Source organism: Watersipora subatra, chromosome 2 (assembly GCF_963576615.1).
Source record: "Watersipora subatra chromosome 2, tzWatSuba1.1, whole genome shotgun sequence".
In the NCBI taxonomy this organism is placed as follows: domain Eukaryota; kingdom Metazoa; phylum Bryozoa; class Gymnolaemata; order Cheilostomatida; family Watersiporidae; genus Watersipora; species Watersipora subatra.
In genome coordinates, this window is record NC_088709.1 from 76,725,609 (window position 1) to 76,744,284 (window position 18,676).

At 40.3% G+C, this 18,676-nt stretch overlaps 1 protein-coding gene across 1 annotated transcript in view; it reads right to left on the reverse strand.

Annotated features, from left to right (window-relative positions):
• The window catches only part of LOC137388583 (uncharacterized), a 56,441-nt gene that overhangs the window by 33,670 nt on the left and 4,095 nt on the right, over nt 1–18,676 (reverse strand). The window contains exons 2-12 of the mRNA XM_068075064.1: nt 13,843–14,075; nt 9,100–9,339; nt 5,763–5,884; nt 5,452–5,669; nt 4,021–4,172; nt 2,997–3,206; nt 2,741–2,911; nt 2,336–2,431; nt 2,107–2,210; nt 1,195–1,531; nt 838–986 (exon numbers count right to left, since the gene is read on the reverse strand). Coding sequence (XP_067931165.1) covers nt 838–986; nt 1,195–1,531; nt 2,107–2,210; nt 2,336–2,431; nt 2,741–2,911; nt 2,997–3,206; nt 4,021–4,172; nt 5,452–5,669; nt 5,763–5,884; nt 9,100–9,339; nt 13,843–14,075 — 2,032 coding nt within the window. The remainder of the gene's footprint in view (nt 1–837; nt 987–1,194; nt 1,532–2,106; nt 2,211–2,335; nt 2,432–2,740; nt 2,912–2,996; nt 3,207–4,020; nt 4,173–5,451; nt 5,670–5,762; nt 5,885–9,099; nt 9,340–13,842; nt 14,076–18,676) is intronic.

The window sequence follows — 18,676 nt, forward strand, 5'->3', positions numbered from 1 at the left end:
GCGATTCGATTTATACAATTTTTCTTTTCTGGCTAATGTGCTGAAAACCACTGCGCAGCATGTAAACGTACAATCCCCTCGACTTCAGAGGGGGCTGCATCGAAGCACTGCGCATCATGGAAACATAGTGATTGTTAACTTCGTTATTGCGAGGAGAGGTTTCCAACAGCCACGAGTTATTTACTTTCAGGACTAAGAAAATTTCTTAACAAGCGAATTCTTTGCAATGCAAACGGATAACTTACAACACAAGTGGATAACTTACAACACGAGAGGATAACTTACAACACGAGTGGATAACTTACAACACAATTGGATAACTTACAACACGAGTGGATAACTTACAACACAAGTGGATACCTTACAACACGAGTGGATAACTTACAACACGAGTGGATAACTTACAACACAATTGGATAACTTACAACATGAGTGGATAACTTACAACACAAATGGATACATTACAACAAGAGCATTTAAAGAATTTGGCTGTAGATTGTTCAGCTATAAATTGTCTAGCTATAAATTGTCTAACTTACAACACAATTGGATAACTTACAACACGAGTGGATAACTTACAACACAAGTGGATACCTTACAACACGAGTGGATAACTTACAACACGAGTGGATAACTTACAACACAATTGGATAACTTACAACATGAGTGGATAACTTACAACACAAGTGGATACATTACAACAAGAGCATTTAAAGAATTTGGCTGTAGATTGTTCAGCTATAAATTGTCTAGCTATAAATTGTCCTGCTATAAATTGTCCTGCTATGGAATATCCTACAGTAGCAAGTCTTGCTACAGAATGCCAGCAAGACTCACTCGGTGTAAGGCTGCTCAAACATGATACAGAGAGCTTCTCCAACAATATGAATCATTTCTGGTGGTTTCCTGAATGATTTAAGCTCTTCAAGGGCTCCCTGACCGAGGGAGTTGATGGCGGCCATAGCGGCGTAGTAAGTGACGTTTACCTGCAAGACAAGAGCAATCGATCATAAATGGTAATAGATTAAAAAGTCAGCATCTCTACTAGGGGAAGACTATCAAAGCTACAAAATAATATAGGAAGGAAAAGATGAGAGGCAGAACATTAAAAAATGATGACAGCGTCCCACCAGATGTCTGCAAATTATAGAATAAAGCCAAACAGAAGAGGTCACAGCAGGCCTGTTATAGCACCTTCGTTAGTCTTCTGATCTCCTCAGCATTGAGAGTAGTGCTGAAGGCCTTCAATTGGACATATCGCTGGGTAGAGGCTAAGCTACCAGAGAAAGATCTGATACCATCATGGCTAAAAATTGAGTTATCAACTACACTGCGACTAGCCGTGTATGCGCAGTTAGTTGTACTGAGGCTGCCAGCCAGCTTAATGTTGGCTCTGCTTTCAGTAGCTGAACAACTCGCTTCTGCGTCAGTAATTGATAGAGTACGGGTGGGCTGGTGAGTTGGTAAGAGTGTATGAGGACCACCAGAGTAGTTAAGCACGCGGGTAGTTGACAAGAATAATTCTTCTTTACTGCAGACAAAAGTTGTAGAGTAGAAAGTACGATGTAAGAAAAACTATGCAAATATTCATGATTTAAATTTTGTTCAAAATTATGAAAAGATACTGCGCCAGTCATTAAAGTATAACCTATTCACTTTTGTTGCTAGTTTAGTGTTTGGAGTACCATAAATACTTATTATACACTTTAAATTAACATAATAAAATTGTTACGAATATTGAGGAATCTTCCCTATTTCAATATCTAACTCATGTCCAGAAGTGCAGAGCTTCAAGTATGGGTGATGGAAGACTGCGTAGAAATGCCATAAAAAGTTCTATAAAATGAATCTTGAGAGAACTACTCTAATCAAGAGATGAACTGACTGATAACCAGCAGCCATCTAATGAAGAATAAGTAGCAGTGTATCCCAGACTCAACCTAACATTGGTTACTGGACTGAGTGGAATATAATGCGAGAAACTGTCTGGAACAATTGCCATCTTATGCTATAGAGAGACCATGACTAGTCAAAGCAGGTGCTTTAGCTAAGAGCGGAAGCAGCGTGAGAGGGAAGATTGGCAGAGGCAAGCGACAGCAGACATGCCTGACAGGAGAGTCATCTTTTGGAGCAATTACATTGACAAGAGGCATTGGAGAAGAAGTGGACAAGGTAGGAGTGAGAACTGGAGTGAGTGTGACCTCACTTATCTGTAAAGTAAACTTGCATAATGGTAGGTGGAATGTAGTATAGTAGAGATATCTGTACTGTCACATAATATGCAAGATATATGAGCATATGTCAAGGACAAAATTAAAATTAACAAGATAATTACTTTATCAAACTCTGCCTCTGCTTCGCCACGCAGGTCTGCAAGTGGTTTCTTTTTTTCTTCTAGTTTCTCTTCGCATTTCTTGTTCATATCCAATGCCTATGAGGAGACACATTACATAGTAGAGAATGTTGATAACACATTATGGCAACAAGGTCTACTTGTTAGAATAGTAATCTAATAGCAATAGGGGCATCATGAGAAACAAATAGGCAAGTATATGAATAACGGCCAATAGTCCACTTCGTCACAAAATGGTTAGCCAATCGAAACTTGATATGCAACCTTCCTTTTTGATACCGTGTTGATCTGCCAAAACAGGTTGATCGCCAACTTGATCATGAACAAGCAAAAGCAGATCACACACCAACTTGAACGTTGACAAACAAGAGCAGGCTGAATACAAACCTCGATGTACTTTTCTCTCCAGGCTTCCACTTGGCCTTTTAGTTCTGCTACGCGAGTGCTTGAATTGTCTAGCCTTGGTTCTAAGTTATTAGCTTCAGTTTCTTGCTGACGAATAGATGTGAATGCTTCATCTAACTTACCTTGCACCTGCTTGAGAACTCTGACTCGACTCTGCCAATGACAAGAGAGCTCACAATAAGTAAGTAAACAGGTATTTTGTAATTTTGGAAGCAGAAATCGTGTAGCTGGTGCCTACCTCGGCTCTCTTCTGTATCATGGAGGCAGTATGAGTGAAGAGCGAGAAGAACTCAAGAAATGTTAGAGGACCAAAGGTTTTGTGGGCAGGGATATTCTTGTTATGGCAGTGCTGTTCTACTATGGCTTCCTCAGATGTCTTCTGTACGTAGGCCATAGCTTTAGACATGCAATTCAACTGTTCAGAATACAACTGCCTGTCCCACTTTACCTGCTGTATAAACACATACACTAATGATGAAGTTACAAGCGAGCAAATGCACAGTATTTCCAAACTAACTTAATTTTACATGTATGTTAAAAATTAAATGACATCTTGAGACAAATATCTGCTCAGGTTTATGTCTTCTGTTAAAAAACTCATATGTAGAGCTGATTATAAGCCAAGGTTTGATTGTATCTTATAAGCTAAGGTTTGACTGTATCTTATAAGCCAAGGTTTGACTGTATCTTATAAGCCAAGGTTTGACTGTATCTTATAAGCCAAGGTTTAATTGTATCTTATAAGTGAAGGTTTGACTGTATCTTATAAGCCAAGGATTGACTGTATCTTATAAGCTAAGGTTTGACTGTATCTTATAAGCCAAGGTTTGACTGTATCTTATAAGCCAAGGTTTGACTGTATCTTATAAGCTAAGGTTTTACTGTATCTTATAAACTAAGGTTTGACTGTATCTTATAAGCCAAGGTTTGACTGTATCTTATAAGCCAAGGTTTAATTGTATCTTATAAGTGAAGGTTTGACTGTATCTTATAAGCCAAGGTTTGACTGTATCTTATAAGCTAAGGTTTGACTGTATCTTATAAGCCAAGGTTTGACTGTATCTTATAAGCTAAGGTTTGACTGCATCTTATAAGCCAAGGTTTGGCTGTATCTTATAAGCCAAGGTTTGACTGCACCTTATAAGCCAAGGTTTGACTGTATCTTATAAGCCAAGGTTTGACTGTATCTTAAAAGTGAAGGTTTGACTGTATCTTATAAGATAAGGTTTTACTGTTTGACAGGTTCAATGAAGTCAGCTCACCTTCTCTGGGCCCTGCGGAGAGCTAAGCCAACACCTAGCAACATACTGGTAGGTCTCATTGCTCCAAGGTTTGTAGCAGTCGACTTGCATAGACTTTGTGATGAGCTGGGGGTACTTTTGCAGCATCTGGTATGTTTCCATGCTGCGTGATGCTGTAGACAAGAGGCACCATATAAACTTAGCTAATCATTAAGAACTACATAACACCTCTCCAATCTTACAACTATGACGCCTTTAACAACCTCGAGTAATCTAATGCTATATAGTTAGTTTGACACGAGTGACTTACATACTGTACCACATAAAAAACAAGCTGATATCTAACTGCAAATCTTAGTGATTCCACCCATTAGTGAGTCACTCCATGTGAGACAAAAAAAGTGCTGCATCAAATTTTTAAGGCAAGCGTCTGTACTATGCTGGATGAAGATTACAACCAAAGGCAAGCATGTGTAAGGCAAGCGTGTGTACTATGCTGGATGAAGATTACAACCAAAGGCAAGCATGTGTAAGGCAAGCGTGTGTACTATGCTGGATGAAGATTACAACCAAAGGCAAGCATGTGTAAGGCAAGCGTGTGTACTATGCTGGATGAAGATTACAACCAAAGGCAAGCATGTGTAAGGCAAGCGTGTGTACTATGCTGGATGAAGATTACAACCAAAAAATTAAATTTTCATTTTCTGAAAAAAATGGCATCGCAACATTATTACAACAAAAACAAGCTGTAACCGCTGACGATGCCAGATGACAGATTTGCAACCAAAACAGCTACCAAGCTTTCCACATGGCTTTTAAAATTGTATCAGTGTAGCCATAACTCTACTAAATCGTGTGTACTGAGTGTATTATGTAACAATAAGGTATACGCAAAATTGATATTACATCAAAATAGTAACAGCAAGCAATCAGTTTATGAGTCTGATCAAACGCAGTTCACCATTTCGCTTGATTAGCGCAATACAATGGCTCAAGACATAATGCTACATTTATGGATCATAAAGTTCTTTTATTTCAAAAAGCATGTACAGATAACTCTTGCATATTTATCACATTACCATATTTGTAAAATGTTCTTCATCAAATGTCAAATCAAGTCTAATTCGTCAAATGACATTCAGCTTTATGACTTGTATACAAGAGCTCTTCAGCCTCAATACATTATTCAGCATCAAGAAGCTGAAATTGGTATATACACATGCTCTATATACATTAATACCATAGCCATGACTGCCCCTGTATGCCACACAGGCAATTAAACAGATGATTCAAGCTTTCTCACCAGCCAATGTACAACCTTGACACATGATACTTCAGTAACTAAGTCCTACAAGAGCATTAGTGGTAGAGATCAAACACTTGACAAGCCAGGAATTCTCAGGCTGCATAAACATTTAAAAGTATCGGAGTTGCTAATATGGTGTTGCCCACCTGAGATATCTATGGCAGTAATGATGTGAACATTCTGTTTGACCTTCTTCAAGTATCTCTCAAACGACAACTCAATCTTGTCGAGCTTCTTAGTCTGCACCTGGCCTGGAGTCATGGCTGTCGCTACATTTTGCATATCCGTGTCCGAGTAAAGCCCTGGGTACCTACCGTCCACCATAAGACTGCACACATGGCCCAGCAACTCCTCAGGAACTCCGCTACAAAGAAACAGCGGACAGCAATATGCTAGCATACAACGGTGTCAGCAGTGGGATCAGAGATATTGAACAGAGTGAGCAGTGCAGTAGTACCTGTGAACATAAAGGATGACAGTTCTTCCATTTACTCCAGCCATTTGACAACACTGTGTCACCTTGTTTTTAAAGTCCTTGAGAGTTTTCTCCTCGGTTTCCAATGGCTTAATTTCGAATAGCTACGATGCAAAGACCAACATGTGAAACAATTACGCAGCCAGGAGAGCTACTGAACCTAGATGAAACATAAACAGTATCAAAAATTTCTATTTATAGAACTGTGCCTAATAAACTGATGTCATTTTAGCGACTCAAAAAACAATTTTAGGGAGTTGCTTTGCCCTTGTTATTTAAAAGCATACAACTTTCAACACCATACAAATTTTGTGGATTTTGGCTGTCATTGCACAATAAATAGTTGAGCGGTCTCCACCATTTAAAAGAATTTGCTTATTGATGCAATAACAACTTCATCAGGTTAGTACTTAACGGCTAGTGTTTTAGCTCAATTGCACCAACAAAGTAAACGCATTACGCAGTATTTCTTTAATCTACTGATTAAAGTCAATAGGCCAGAATAAACTGACTGAAAATTTTGTAAATCACAACTGAAAGTCATGAACTCCAGTTCTAACTAGTGAAGGTCATGAACTCCCGTTCTAACAACTAAAGGTCATAAACTCCAGTTCTAACAACTAAAGGTCATAAACTCCTGTTCTAACAACTGAAGGTCATGAACTCCAGTTTTCACAACTGAAGGTCATGAACTCCAGTTCTCACAACTGAAGGTCATGAACTCCAGTTCTCACAACTGAAGGTCATGAACTCCAGTTCTCACAACTGAAGGTCACGAACTCCAGTTCTCACAACTGAAGGTCATGAACTCCAGTTCTCACAACTGAAGGTCATGAATTCCAGTTCTCACAACTATTCCTTATACTGCTGCTCACAATATTTTACAGTGTCTTCTCTGATTATTCTTCTATTTCAATTCTTCAGCTGTTAAAAAGGGGTAAGATCAGAGAAGCAATTGTAAAACTACTAAATTTGGAGTTGCCCATCCAACCATACTGATAAAGACAAGGTTTTGGTGAAATGCCTGCAACTATTCCGTAACATTTGGTCGTTTTCTGTTGAATCACATTCAGATAAAAACACGTTTTAACAGTTTTGCAGATTTGTAAAAAATATAGAACCTCTATATTTATATACAATATATACATTTAGAATCTCTTGAAAGTCTAACCTTGCAGTGGCTGATGTAGGTGGCTAATCTCACAAGGGTAGTCCTACCAGCACTGTGAGGTAGGCCTAAGAGTAAGGCATGTGCTCCAGCGAATGACTAAAAAAGAATGAGTCATCAAAATTCAAGGTGTTTAGTGGTGCTCAGAGCCAGCTGACACGGTTCTTAGGTTTGAAACTAAGGATATAAACAGAGGATATTTTCCTAGCACGCCACAGAAAAAACAACCCTGCAGTTTGCTAGAGAACGTTTCAAGGCTGGGAAACATGAACAAGATTTAAATCGCAAAAATAAAAATAAAATCTTACAGCATTTTAGGAGTTGTATTTAAAATATAACGCAGGTAGAAATCTAAAAGTATTAGTAATTCATTAATGCATAATAAAAGTTTATAATTCACCAATTAGTCTACCAGAACATTGCTGTCTAATTCATATATTTTAGCGTGCTCAGATTTAACAAACATCTATATTTTATGTTACACGCAAATAAAAATGTTTGCTACAGTAAGCAATACTCCTACCTATGGGGGGGGGCTAGAGTCCTACCAATGGGGGGGCTAGAGTCCTACCAATGGGGGGGGGCTAGAGTCCTACCAATGGGGGGGGCTAGAGTCCTACCAATGGGGGGGGGGCTAGAGTCCTACCAATGGGGGGGTAGAGTCCTACCAATGGGGGGGGGCTAGAGTCCTACCAATGGGGGGGGCTAGAGTCCTACCAATGGGGGGGGGGGGCTAGAGTCCTACCAATGGGGGGGGGCTAGAGTCCTACCAATGGGGGGGGGGCTAGAGTCCTACCAATGGGGGGGGGGGGCTAGAGTCCTACCAATGGGGGGCTAGAGTCCTACCAATGGGGGGGGCTAGAGTCCTACCAATGGGGGGGCTAGAGTCCTACCAATGGGGGGGGCTACAATCCTACCAATGGGGGCGGGCTAGAGTCCTACCAATGGGGGGGGGCTAGAGTCCTACCAATGGGGGGGGGCTAGAGTCCTACCAATGGGGGGGGGCTAGAGTCCTACCAATGGGGGGGGGGCTAGAGTCCTACCAATGGGGGGGGCTAGAGTCCTACCAATGGGGGGGTAGAGTCCTACCAATGGGGGGGGGCTAGAGTCCTACCAATGGGGGGGGGGGCTAGAGTCCTACCAATGGGGGGGCTAGAGTCCTACCAATGGGGGGGGGCTAGAGTCCTACCAGTGGGGGGGGGGGCTAGAGTGCACAGCCACAGATGATCATATTGATTGTCATCCACTTACAAAGACTATTTAATACTACAGCATCTACCTAACAATACTGCAAAATATATATAATACTTTAAATATAAATATCAATACTGTAAAATAAATATCAGAAGTTATTCTGTGACATAAATAATAAGAAACATATATATACATCATTAATAGTGTGAAATATCCATTTGATAAGATAATTTGCTATTGCTAGACCATGAATAAGCTCTTCTATAAGCCATAACTTGTTGAACCAGGAAAGTCAACAGGAGAGACAAGGTCCTCTCTTTTAGGTTTGTGTACTCTGGGTATTTCATGTCACTAATAAGCTATGAGCATAATATTATTTTTATTGTTGCCATTAGTGTCATGGCTATTATTGCTGAGCAATTGTGGCAGTACATTTTGAAACAGTGAGCAATCATACACCAAAAAAGGACATTCCAATCAAACTGTAAACCTGTTAAAAGTGTTTTAAAGCTCTCTGGGTATTTACAGGTCACGAGTTATTATAATAATTATACTAATGAGGTTGTAGCAACTAGACACATGAAAAACTTGATTGACTATTTCAGAGCTTACATTTAAAGAAAACAAATCCATTTACTCTCTGCAATACACAATGGTAAGGCAGCACACGATGGTAAGGCAGCACACGATGGTAAAGCAGCACACAATGGTAAGGCAGCACACAATGGTAAGGCAGCACAGGACGGTAAGGCAGCACATGATGGTAAGGCAGCACACGATGGTAAGGTAGCATACTTTCAGATAATATTATTCACATTTATAACGTATCCTTAATTTCTCAATCAAGGTCGCATAGAAAGTCTGAAATTACCCCCTCCCTAGCCTAGTGCCCTGGCAAACAATAGAGATGCATGCTGTTGAGTAAGCGGCAAGCACGCAACTAGCTGAGTGACTAACCAAGATGCGAGAGAGTCTGGTGGCGTGTCTGACGGCATCTCTGAAGAAAACTAGCCTTAGGTTTTGCTCTGTGCCCTGATTGTAAATATGAAGACAAGCTTGAAGTGCCTCCGCAATCTGAGCTTCTGTGTACTGAGCGTAACCTCTTTCAGCGTTCATACCAACGAAGTCAGCATAGGCCCCGATGTAGTGCTTTGAGAAGATGATCTCACTCAGGTCATCCGAAGCAACGCTCCGTATCTAAAATTTACTTTTCATTTTTTGAAACTTATTACAACGAGCATGCACAGAGAAGTGTTCCTATAGCTCTCTAACTCATATCAACAGGGGTTTGGGACGGTAAGGCAGGTAAGGTAACTCTCTAACTCATATCAACAGGGGCTTGGGATGGTAAGGCAGGTAAGGTAGCTCTCTAACTCATATCAACAGGGGTTTGGGACGGTAAGGCAGGTAAGGTAACTCTCTAACTCATATCAACAGGGGTTTGGGACGGTAAGGCAGGTAAGGTAACTCTCTAACTCATATCAACAGGGGCTTGGGATGGTAAGGCAGGTAAGGTAGCTCTCTAACTCATATCAACAGGGGTTTGGGACGGTAAGGCAGGTAAGGTAACTCTCTAACTCATATCAACAGGGGTTTGGGATGGTAAGGCAGGTAAGGTAAGGTAGCTCTCTAACTCATATCAACAGGGGTTTGGGACGGTGAGGCAGGTAAGGTAAGGTAACTCTCTAGCTCTTATTAACAGGGGTTTGGGACGGTAAGGCAGGTAAGGTAACTCTCTAACTCTTATCAACAGGGGTTTGGGACGGTAAGGCAGGTAAGGTAACTCTCTAACTCATATCAACAGGGGCTTGGGATGGTAAGGCAGGTAAGGTAGCTCTCTAACTCATATCAACAGGGGTTTGGGACGGTAAGGCAGGTACGGTAAGGTAACTCTCTAACTCATATCAACAGGGGTTTGGGACGGTGAGGCAGGTAAGATAACTCTCTAACTCTTATTAACAGGGGTTTGGGACGGTAAGGCAGGTAAGGTAACTCTCTAACTCTTATCAACAGGGGTTTGGGACGGTAAGGCAGGTAAGGTAACTCTCTAACTCATATCAACAGGGGCTTGGGATGGTAAGGCAGGTAAGGTAGCTCTCTAACTCATATCAACAGGGGTTTGGGACGGTGAGGCAGGTAAGGTAAGGTAACTCTCTAACTCTTATTAACAGGGGTTTGGGACGGTAAGGCAGGTAAGGTAACTCTCTAACTCTTATCAACATGGGTTTGGAACGGTAAGGCAGGTAAGGTAACTCTGTAACTCTTATCAACAGGGGTTTGGGACGGTAAGGCAGGTACGGTAACTCTCTAACTCTTATCAACAGGGGTTTGGGACGGTAAGGCAGGTAAGGTAACTCTCTAACTCTTATCAACAGGGGTTTGGGATGGTAAGGCAGGTAAGGTAACTCTCTAACTCTTATCAACAGGGGTTTGGGACGGTAAGGCAGGTAAGGTAACTCTCTAACTCTTATCAACAGGGGTTTGGGACGGTAAGGCAGGTAAGGTAACTCTCTAACTCTTATCAACATGGGTTTGGGACGGTAAGGCAGGTAAGGTAACTCTGTAACTCTTATCAACAGGGGTTTGGGACGGTAAGGCAGGTACGGTAACTCTCTAACTCTTATCAACAGGGGTTTGGGATGGTAAGGCAGGTAAGGTAACTCTCTAACTCTTATCAACAGGGGTTTGGGACGGTAAGGCAGGTAAGGTAACTCTCTAACTCTTATCAACAGGGGTTTGGGACGGTAAGGCAGGTAAGGTAACTCTCTAACTCTTATCAACAGGGGTTTGGGATGGTAAGGCAAGTAAGGTAACTCTCTAACTCTTATTAACAGGGGTTTGGGACGGTGAGGCAGGTAAGGTAACTCTCTAACTCTTATTAACAGGGGTTTGGGACGGTGAGGCAGGTAAGGTAACTCTCTAACTCTTATCAACAGGGGTTTGGGACGGTAAGGCAGGTAAGGTAACTCTCGAACTCTTATTAACAGGGGTTTGGGACGGTAAGGCAGGTAAGGTAACTCTCTAACTCTTATTAACAGGGGTTTGGGACGGTGAGGCAGGTAAGGTAACTCTCTAACTCTTATCAACAGGGGTTTGGGACGGTAAGGCAGGTAAGGTAACTCTCTAACTCTTATTAACAGGGGTTTGGGACGGTGAGGCAGGTAAGGTAACTCTCTAACTCTTATCAACAGGGGTTTGGGACGGTAAGGCAGGTAAGGTAACTCTCTAACTCTTATTAACAGGGGTTTGGGACGGTAAGACAGGTAAGGTAACTCTCTAACTCTTATTAACAGGGGTTTGGGACGGTAAGGCAGGTAAGGTAATTCTCTAACTCATATTAACATGGTTATTAATGAGTGAAGAGTCTCTATTTAACAAAATTACAAAAAATGCAGAGAATCTATAAGTTATCGCAGTCATTGAAGAACCCCTGAGCTGCTATTGTAAGTTTGTTAAAAAATTTCTTTTTTAGGAAAATTAGAAAGAGCAAATGGAACCTATTCATTAAGCTTCCGTCAATATGTTTCAATTGATTGATCAGTCAATCAATTCATCAATGCAAAGGTGTGGAAACTCTTGATTTGCAAGTGGTAATTGATGTGGTTGAGGTACTTAGTTATAATAGGAACAATTTAATCCCCTTAGTGTCAGAAATAGAAGGAAACATCAAATATTAGCATAGATAGAGAGGCTGAGCTCGTGACAAGCTCCAGCTTTGACATAACTCCATTGATTAGTCAAAGCTGAAAACCAAAATCTCTCAACCCTGTAAGCCAATCAGAATGGGCTTAGAACAGAGATCCTAGACGCTGAATAGTTGAGAACATCAGACAGAAGAACTAACTAATAAGTTATGAGCGACATGTGAGCTTGGAGTTACCCCAAGCTGAGACAGTCTTTATCAATAAACAACTTAAGATATGCAGGCAGAAACAGAAAGAGGCCATCGTACCCGAAGCCAGTAATACCTATATTTTTATGCGGCCTGGGGCCATGTCGATACTAATGAACAGACAAGTCAGTATTCTGTGGCCGTGCACCGAGTCCCTGAGGCTAATAAGAGGGTATATTAAGTGAATCAGGGGCGCATATTCTAGCTTAAGGCTAATTTTGCGCACTGAATAATCTGAGAGTGATTGTTACAGGCAATAATCAAGCGGTTGTGCATGCAGCTATCCATAGAATGCCTGATTTTAATAATATAATTTAATAATTATTAATAACCACCAGCAGAATCCCACACACTCTACACTCCATTGTTTTTATAAAAACGGCTCCTTACTCAGGAGTGGATAAGAATAAAGTCCAAGGGGTGAATAAACCATCATATAATAGAACAAATGATTTGCAAATGTCTGCGCGAGTAGTAGACCTTCCCATGGCTGGCTGAAAAATTACTGATGAGAAGAGAAATCATATTGGTAATGAGCACTTTAGTGTTGGAGACCAGCGGAGGACGTAGCCATCCGCCCATCCAGCCGCATAGATAGCGGGCTAATAAACTGGCTTTATAATAGCTGACAGAATAAATTAATAGTAATAGAAATGAGAGGTGATCGAGGAATCCTGGCTCCAAAGTTTAACTGTGTGAAAGTATTCACTCAAACCGATGCTAGCAGCTCCGGCCTCTGCCCTTTAGGTCCATAGTCCCCTTTAAACCTCCAGCGTCTTCATATTTTATTCTCTTCTGTGGTTCAATTAATTGCATATCAATTCATACCATACCGAGCTGAGTGACATGTCTGTTGTCTGCTGACGTTATGAACGTGCTGCCCTGAGTCACTTCAGCAACAACAAGCGAGAACAATGCAGATTTGTACCAACAGTGACGGTAGACTTTTGCAGAGTTATTCATGTCCAGCAAGCTTATAGAAACAAACCTCCAGGAGATGAATTCTCAGGATCATTGATATTGCCAGGTGGCAGACTCGGTCATGCGGAGACATGCGCCAGACAATGGCAGCATATGAATACTAGAACTTGAGATGAGGTGTAAAACAATCTGGCCCGTCTTTTGCCCGTAGAAGTTCTCAGAGTATCCGATTATACCTATGCATAAATACTACAAAGCCTCTGCTGGTAGCAGGTGCTTGCAAAGCTTGTAGCTGTCGTGTAAAACAAGTGAGCGACATGACACAATGCGGGTTGCAGTGATGAGATGTGACAGGTGCTTAAATGGAATAGAATATACCATCTCAAAATGCTCTAAACATGGTTGCCTCCAGTTGCTTTCAAGTGGCTTTGTATAGCTGAGTATTACTAAAGACAAAATAAAATGTCAAATTCGAAGAAGATATTTATTATAAAATTGCGCAATGTAATGAAGGAGGCATAGGCGAGGGCAGATGGCTGACCACAAGAGCCAATATGGTCGAGTTGATAGCCTTTGTTAGCGTTGGATAATGTTATTTATTCAAGACTGATCAGGGGTGAGCTGGTGCAGTTTTCGTCAAGCGTGTGGTTTCCAGCCCTGGTACTGTCATCTCATCATCTCTTCCTGCGTTCGCCTCAGCCTGCACTGGACATTTTTCCAAGGAAATACGTTAAAACAAACCATTTTTGACAGAAGTGAATTTGACTGGTTATACAAAGAATATGCTAAAATTGTGGGTATTAGAGGAGTCTGAGAGTCTATTAGCCTCAGTACAAAGCTGGTTAAATCATGCCTAAGAGATGCCTAAGAGGAAAATCTATGCGCACCTCATCAAAAGTCATAAGAGCCCCTTTGTATTCCTCCAGCACCTCTTTGTCAGCGATAAGACCCATTTTGAATGTCACCCCTCTCTTGCTGTCTGTCCGCCTTTGAAGTGACTTGCGTTTCCTTATTACTCCACCGGCAGCTGTCGGCTGTAAACCCACCTGATGAGATGGGAGGCTAGAGGTAGGCATGTGACCACGCCCTAGTTTTCTGAGATCAGGGGCTGAGGTGCTTTCTGTAAAAAGCAAGATCAAGATAGAGAAAGAAAAAACTTCAAGGAAAGCCATTACCAAATTTATCAAGCTACCAAAATGTCAAATTAGGGAAATCCTTGAGCACATCGTGACTAGTAATAACAGGTATTACGCTGAAAGTAAAGGCAGAGTGAAGCTAATGTTAGGACAGCTGTTCTAGCAAGCAAGCGTATAGCAGACTAATGAATTCTGGGGAAGAACTAGACAATTACTTTAAACTGATGCATAGCATTCTTAGATGAGCTGAGTGGGGTAAGGCTTGAATACTGAAATTATCTACATAGAACATGCTTGCCTTTCCTCTATACAGGTCAACATTGACTTACGACTGCTTTGCATCTCGACCGACCAGTCCTAAGCCGGTCTTGGCATTATATAAATAATATTATTTATTCCACAATATAAAATCATGGAGAATATAACACGAAATTCGAGTTCAATTTATTTGCAAAGCAGTCTTGTTTTGGCTATTGCAGTGAGAAGACTTACTGACAATAGACTACAGCAAAAACTAAACAAGGTTTACTCTTACTGTACTTTGGATTCAGTAAAATAATTGTAAAATTACTTCATTTGATTTGTAGTAAAAACATCTCAACAAAATATGAAAATCATCTTAAAAAAGCAAACTTGAAGGTTGCAAAGTGGGTCAGACGGTAGCATAGGTAGCAAGTCGTCGATGACGACCCATACATACCATCAACAAATGTTTTTGGGTAAATTGTATGGAAGTCTCAACTCAATTTTACTCAATGAGAAGAATGATAACAGTATTTTTAAAGCAAAAAGACTAATAGAAGCGACTGTGTTAGCAGTATTAGTCAGCATAGCCAGGCCTTGTAGTGTCACTTTTCTGATCTCACAATGCTTTGCTATGACTATGCCTCTATCTGTACCTATAAGTGTATATATACACTACGCATTGCCTCTCTATGTATCTATATATACACTACATAATGCCTCTATTTGTACATATATATAAAGTACATAATGCCTTTATCTGTACCTACACTATATGTACACTGAGGATGGTTCATACTCACTACTTTTAAACAACTATTAATAAAAGTGTGTACTTGCAGACACTTGCAGACACTTGCGAGGTCTTGCCTAATTGAGCTATGTGGGTTCTGTACATAGCAGCAATATAGTTATCATGAAACAACAACTGTAAAGCTTTATCCAACATAACCCACTGCAGGCAAACCAGCTTCGCCAGTGGTATTCAGTCAAAATGAATATGAACAAAGGTTTGCCAAAACAAGAAAATGTCTTACAAGACCAAAATACCCTTTCTTAAAGGTTGACTTGCAACAAAATTAACATTACAGTTATTTGGTATCAAAAGATTCGCCATGTTTTACTCTGCTGTGTTGTAGGTGCAAAATATGTAGAAATGTGATTACAAGCTCTTAAAAGCTCAAAAACGAACAGTTAATCGCAGCCATCACAAAACCGCCATAGATTAGAATCTCTTTCCAAAACGGCTCAAATGGGACGTAGTTGTACAATATGGCTTCTGTTTACACTTTCACGCAACCTCATTCGTCGAAATATGTCTATTGTTCCTACACGTCTATTTTATCGTCATTGTAATGCTGTCACTTTCAGCACTGATATCTCAAAACCTACCGTAAAAATTCGTTTAATTTTTTAACCTTAGCTCGAAGGAGGACATATCATTATCTGATAAACATGACGAGCCTGTTGGTCACCTGCGATATTCGAAAAATGCTGCAGAAATTATTTGCCAAGCATGGGTCACATGATCAGATTACGACTAGACGATTAGACCAAGCCGAAACAAAACTGTAAAGAAGCGAGCATCTATATTTGATACGTGGTCTTCGGTAAAACCCGAAGTATTTGTCATAAACTAGTACTACGAGAAGTTTTATATCGAGCTTTGTATTGGCCTTTCAATTCACGTGAGAACATACGTGACAAAACAATAACCAAATTTCATGACTACGTCAGAGAAATAAACTGATTCCTATCTACGGCGGTTTTGTGATGGCTGCGATCAACTGTTTGTTTTTGAGCTTCTAAGAGCATGTAAGCACATTCCCACATATTTTGCACCTACAACACAACAGAGTAAGACATGGTGAATCTTTTGATAACAAATAACTTTAATGTGAAATTTGTTGCAAGTCAACCTTTAAGTTAAAATGCACAAAAAACATACGGTAACAAATGAATCGGTGAGCAAATTCGCTGGCATTGATGCGTGTGCAGACTAGTGTTGGGCCGGTATTGGGTTATCCGCTCTTACTGATACCGAGGGATTCTCGGTATCCGAGGAAACCAACCATTTTCGGTGTCAGCTAGGTATCCGCGGCCGGTTTGATATGATCGGTATTTATCCGTAAAAGCCTATCGGTATATGGTTATACGGATATCCGGAGAGATTTTTAAAACGCTTCATGACGAACATGCCAATCTCAGCATGAACTGGCGAACAAATTCAACAAAAATTTCCACGCTTACTGTATCTACTATTATATTACGTTACATTGATAATGCCACCAGCCTCAAAGGTTTGGGAGTTCTACACAGATGAGAGGACGTATAAAGACTCTAACGGGACTGGACTCTAATTGGACTGCATATAATTATGTGATTACATTACCTGATGACAATATGTGATAGTACGATTTTTTTAAACTGTTTCAGTATATTTAACAAAGAGAGCCCATTGCCATTATCTATCTGTTCTTTATTATACATAACGTTTGTATCAATAACGATATTTTTTAATAGAATAAACAATGAAAACATCTATCATGAAAATGATATTTCCATCTTTCTTTGTTGGCTTTCTAAAACAAGGAGTCTCTTTGCCGTAACAATATACTGCTGACTAAAGAATGTTTTTTTGCGCAGGCTACTTTTTGCACAATGATAAAAATTGTTCGAGACAGTTATGATTTAAAGTTTAAACCATTTAAAGACACACAATGATAACCACATACCGAACAATAGTACCGACAATACCGAACTTTCTTAGTTGGCAAAGGATACCGAAGATGGTAAATACCGAGGATACCGATACCGGGAAAACCGATAAAAAAGTGCAAGGATATCCGATCCGGCACTAAATTAGATACCGGCCCAACACTAGTGCAGACCCTATAATCGAAAGCTAGCAAATTGCCATGTATAACGAGTTCATGGCACATGATAGGTAAGTTCATGGCACATGTTAGGTAAGTTCATGGCACATGTTAGGTGAGTTCATGGCACATGTTAGGTAAGTTCATGGCACATGTTAGGTAAGTTCATGGCACATGTTAGGTGAGTTCATGGCACATGTTAGGTAAGTTCATGGCACATGTCAGGTAAGTTCATGGCACATGTTAGGTAAGTTCATGGCACATGTCAGGTAAGTTCATGGCACATGTTAGGTAAGTTCATGGCACATGTTAGGTAAGTTTATGGCACATGTTAGGTAAGTTCATGGCACATGTTAGGTAAGTTCATGGCACATGTTAGGTAAGTTTATGGCACATGTCAGGTGAGTTCATGGCACATGTCAGGTAAGTTCATGGCACATGTCAGGTAAGTTTATGGCACATGTTAGGTAAGTTCATGGCACATGTCAGGTAAGTTCATGGCACATGTTAGGTAAGTTCATGGCACATGTCAGGTAAGTTCATGGCACATGTCAGGTAAGTTCATGGCACATGTCAGGTAAGTTCATGGCACATGTTAGGTAAGTTCATGGCACATGTCAGGTAAGTTCATGGCACATGTTAGGTAAGTTCATGGCACATGTTAGGTAAGTTTATGGCACATGTTAGGTAAGTTCATGGCACATGTCAGGTAAGTTCATGGCACATGTCAGGTAAGTTCATGGCACATGTTAGGTAAGTTCATGGCACATGTTAGGTAAGTTCATGGCACATGTTAGGTAAGTAGGTAAGTGAAAAAAAGTTTTAAAATGAAACCTGGAATGAACAAAAAGGAAGTAGTTCAACTTTTAATAACATTTCAGTTACTCTAAAATAATCTAAAGCCATTTTGAATATTAGTTGTTATATAATACATATTATATACATATTATATAATATGTTATATAATAATAGTTCTTTGTCAGATAAAATTATTGAAAACACACCGCTAAAAAAATATACAAGTTAGGCTATATTAAAAGTATCATATTTAAATCGATTTCTATAAAGGTCAGGGACAAAAGATTTAAGTTCGACAAAAGATCGTTGAAAGGCTTGTACTAGTGTGTGGTAATATGTCATATTTCCCCTCCAGTGCCCTTCAACCTTTACACACCACAGCTGCACCAGACTTGCACAATGTCTCTGGCACTTTTTTATGAGTGGACTGGGTGGTATAAGGGCATGCTAATGACACGTGAAATTTAAAAGCAAATACAAATGTCATATGAATGTTAATCCAGTTAGAGATGGCATTGCGTAACAAGTGTCTTAGCAAACAAATGTCTGCTATCAGTATCTATGTTCATTCAGTTGCCAAGCCAACTCGGTAGACCTCGACTCCAGGGAATGAGAGTGGTAACTAGTACTTATGACTAATTCCTGCCTAACATATATATAAATCTGTG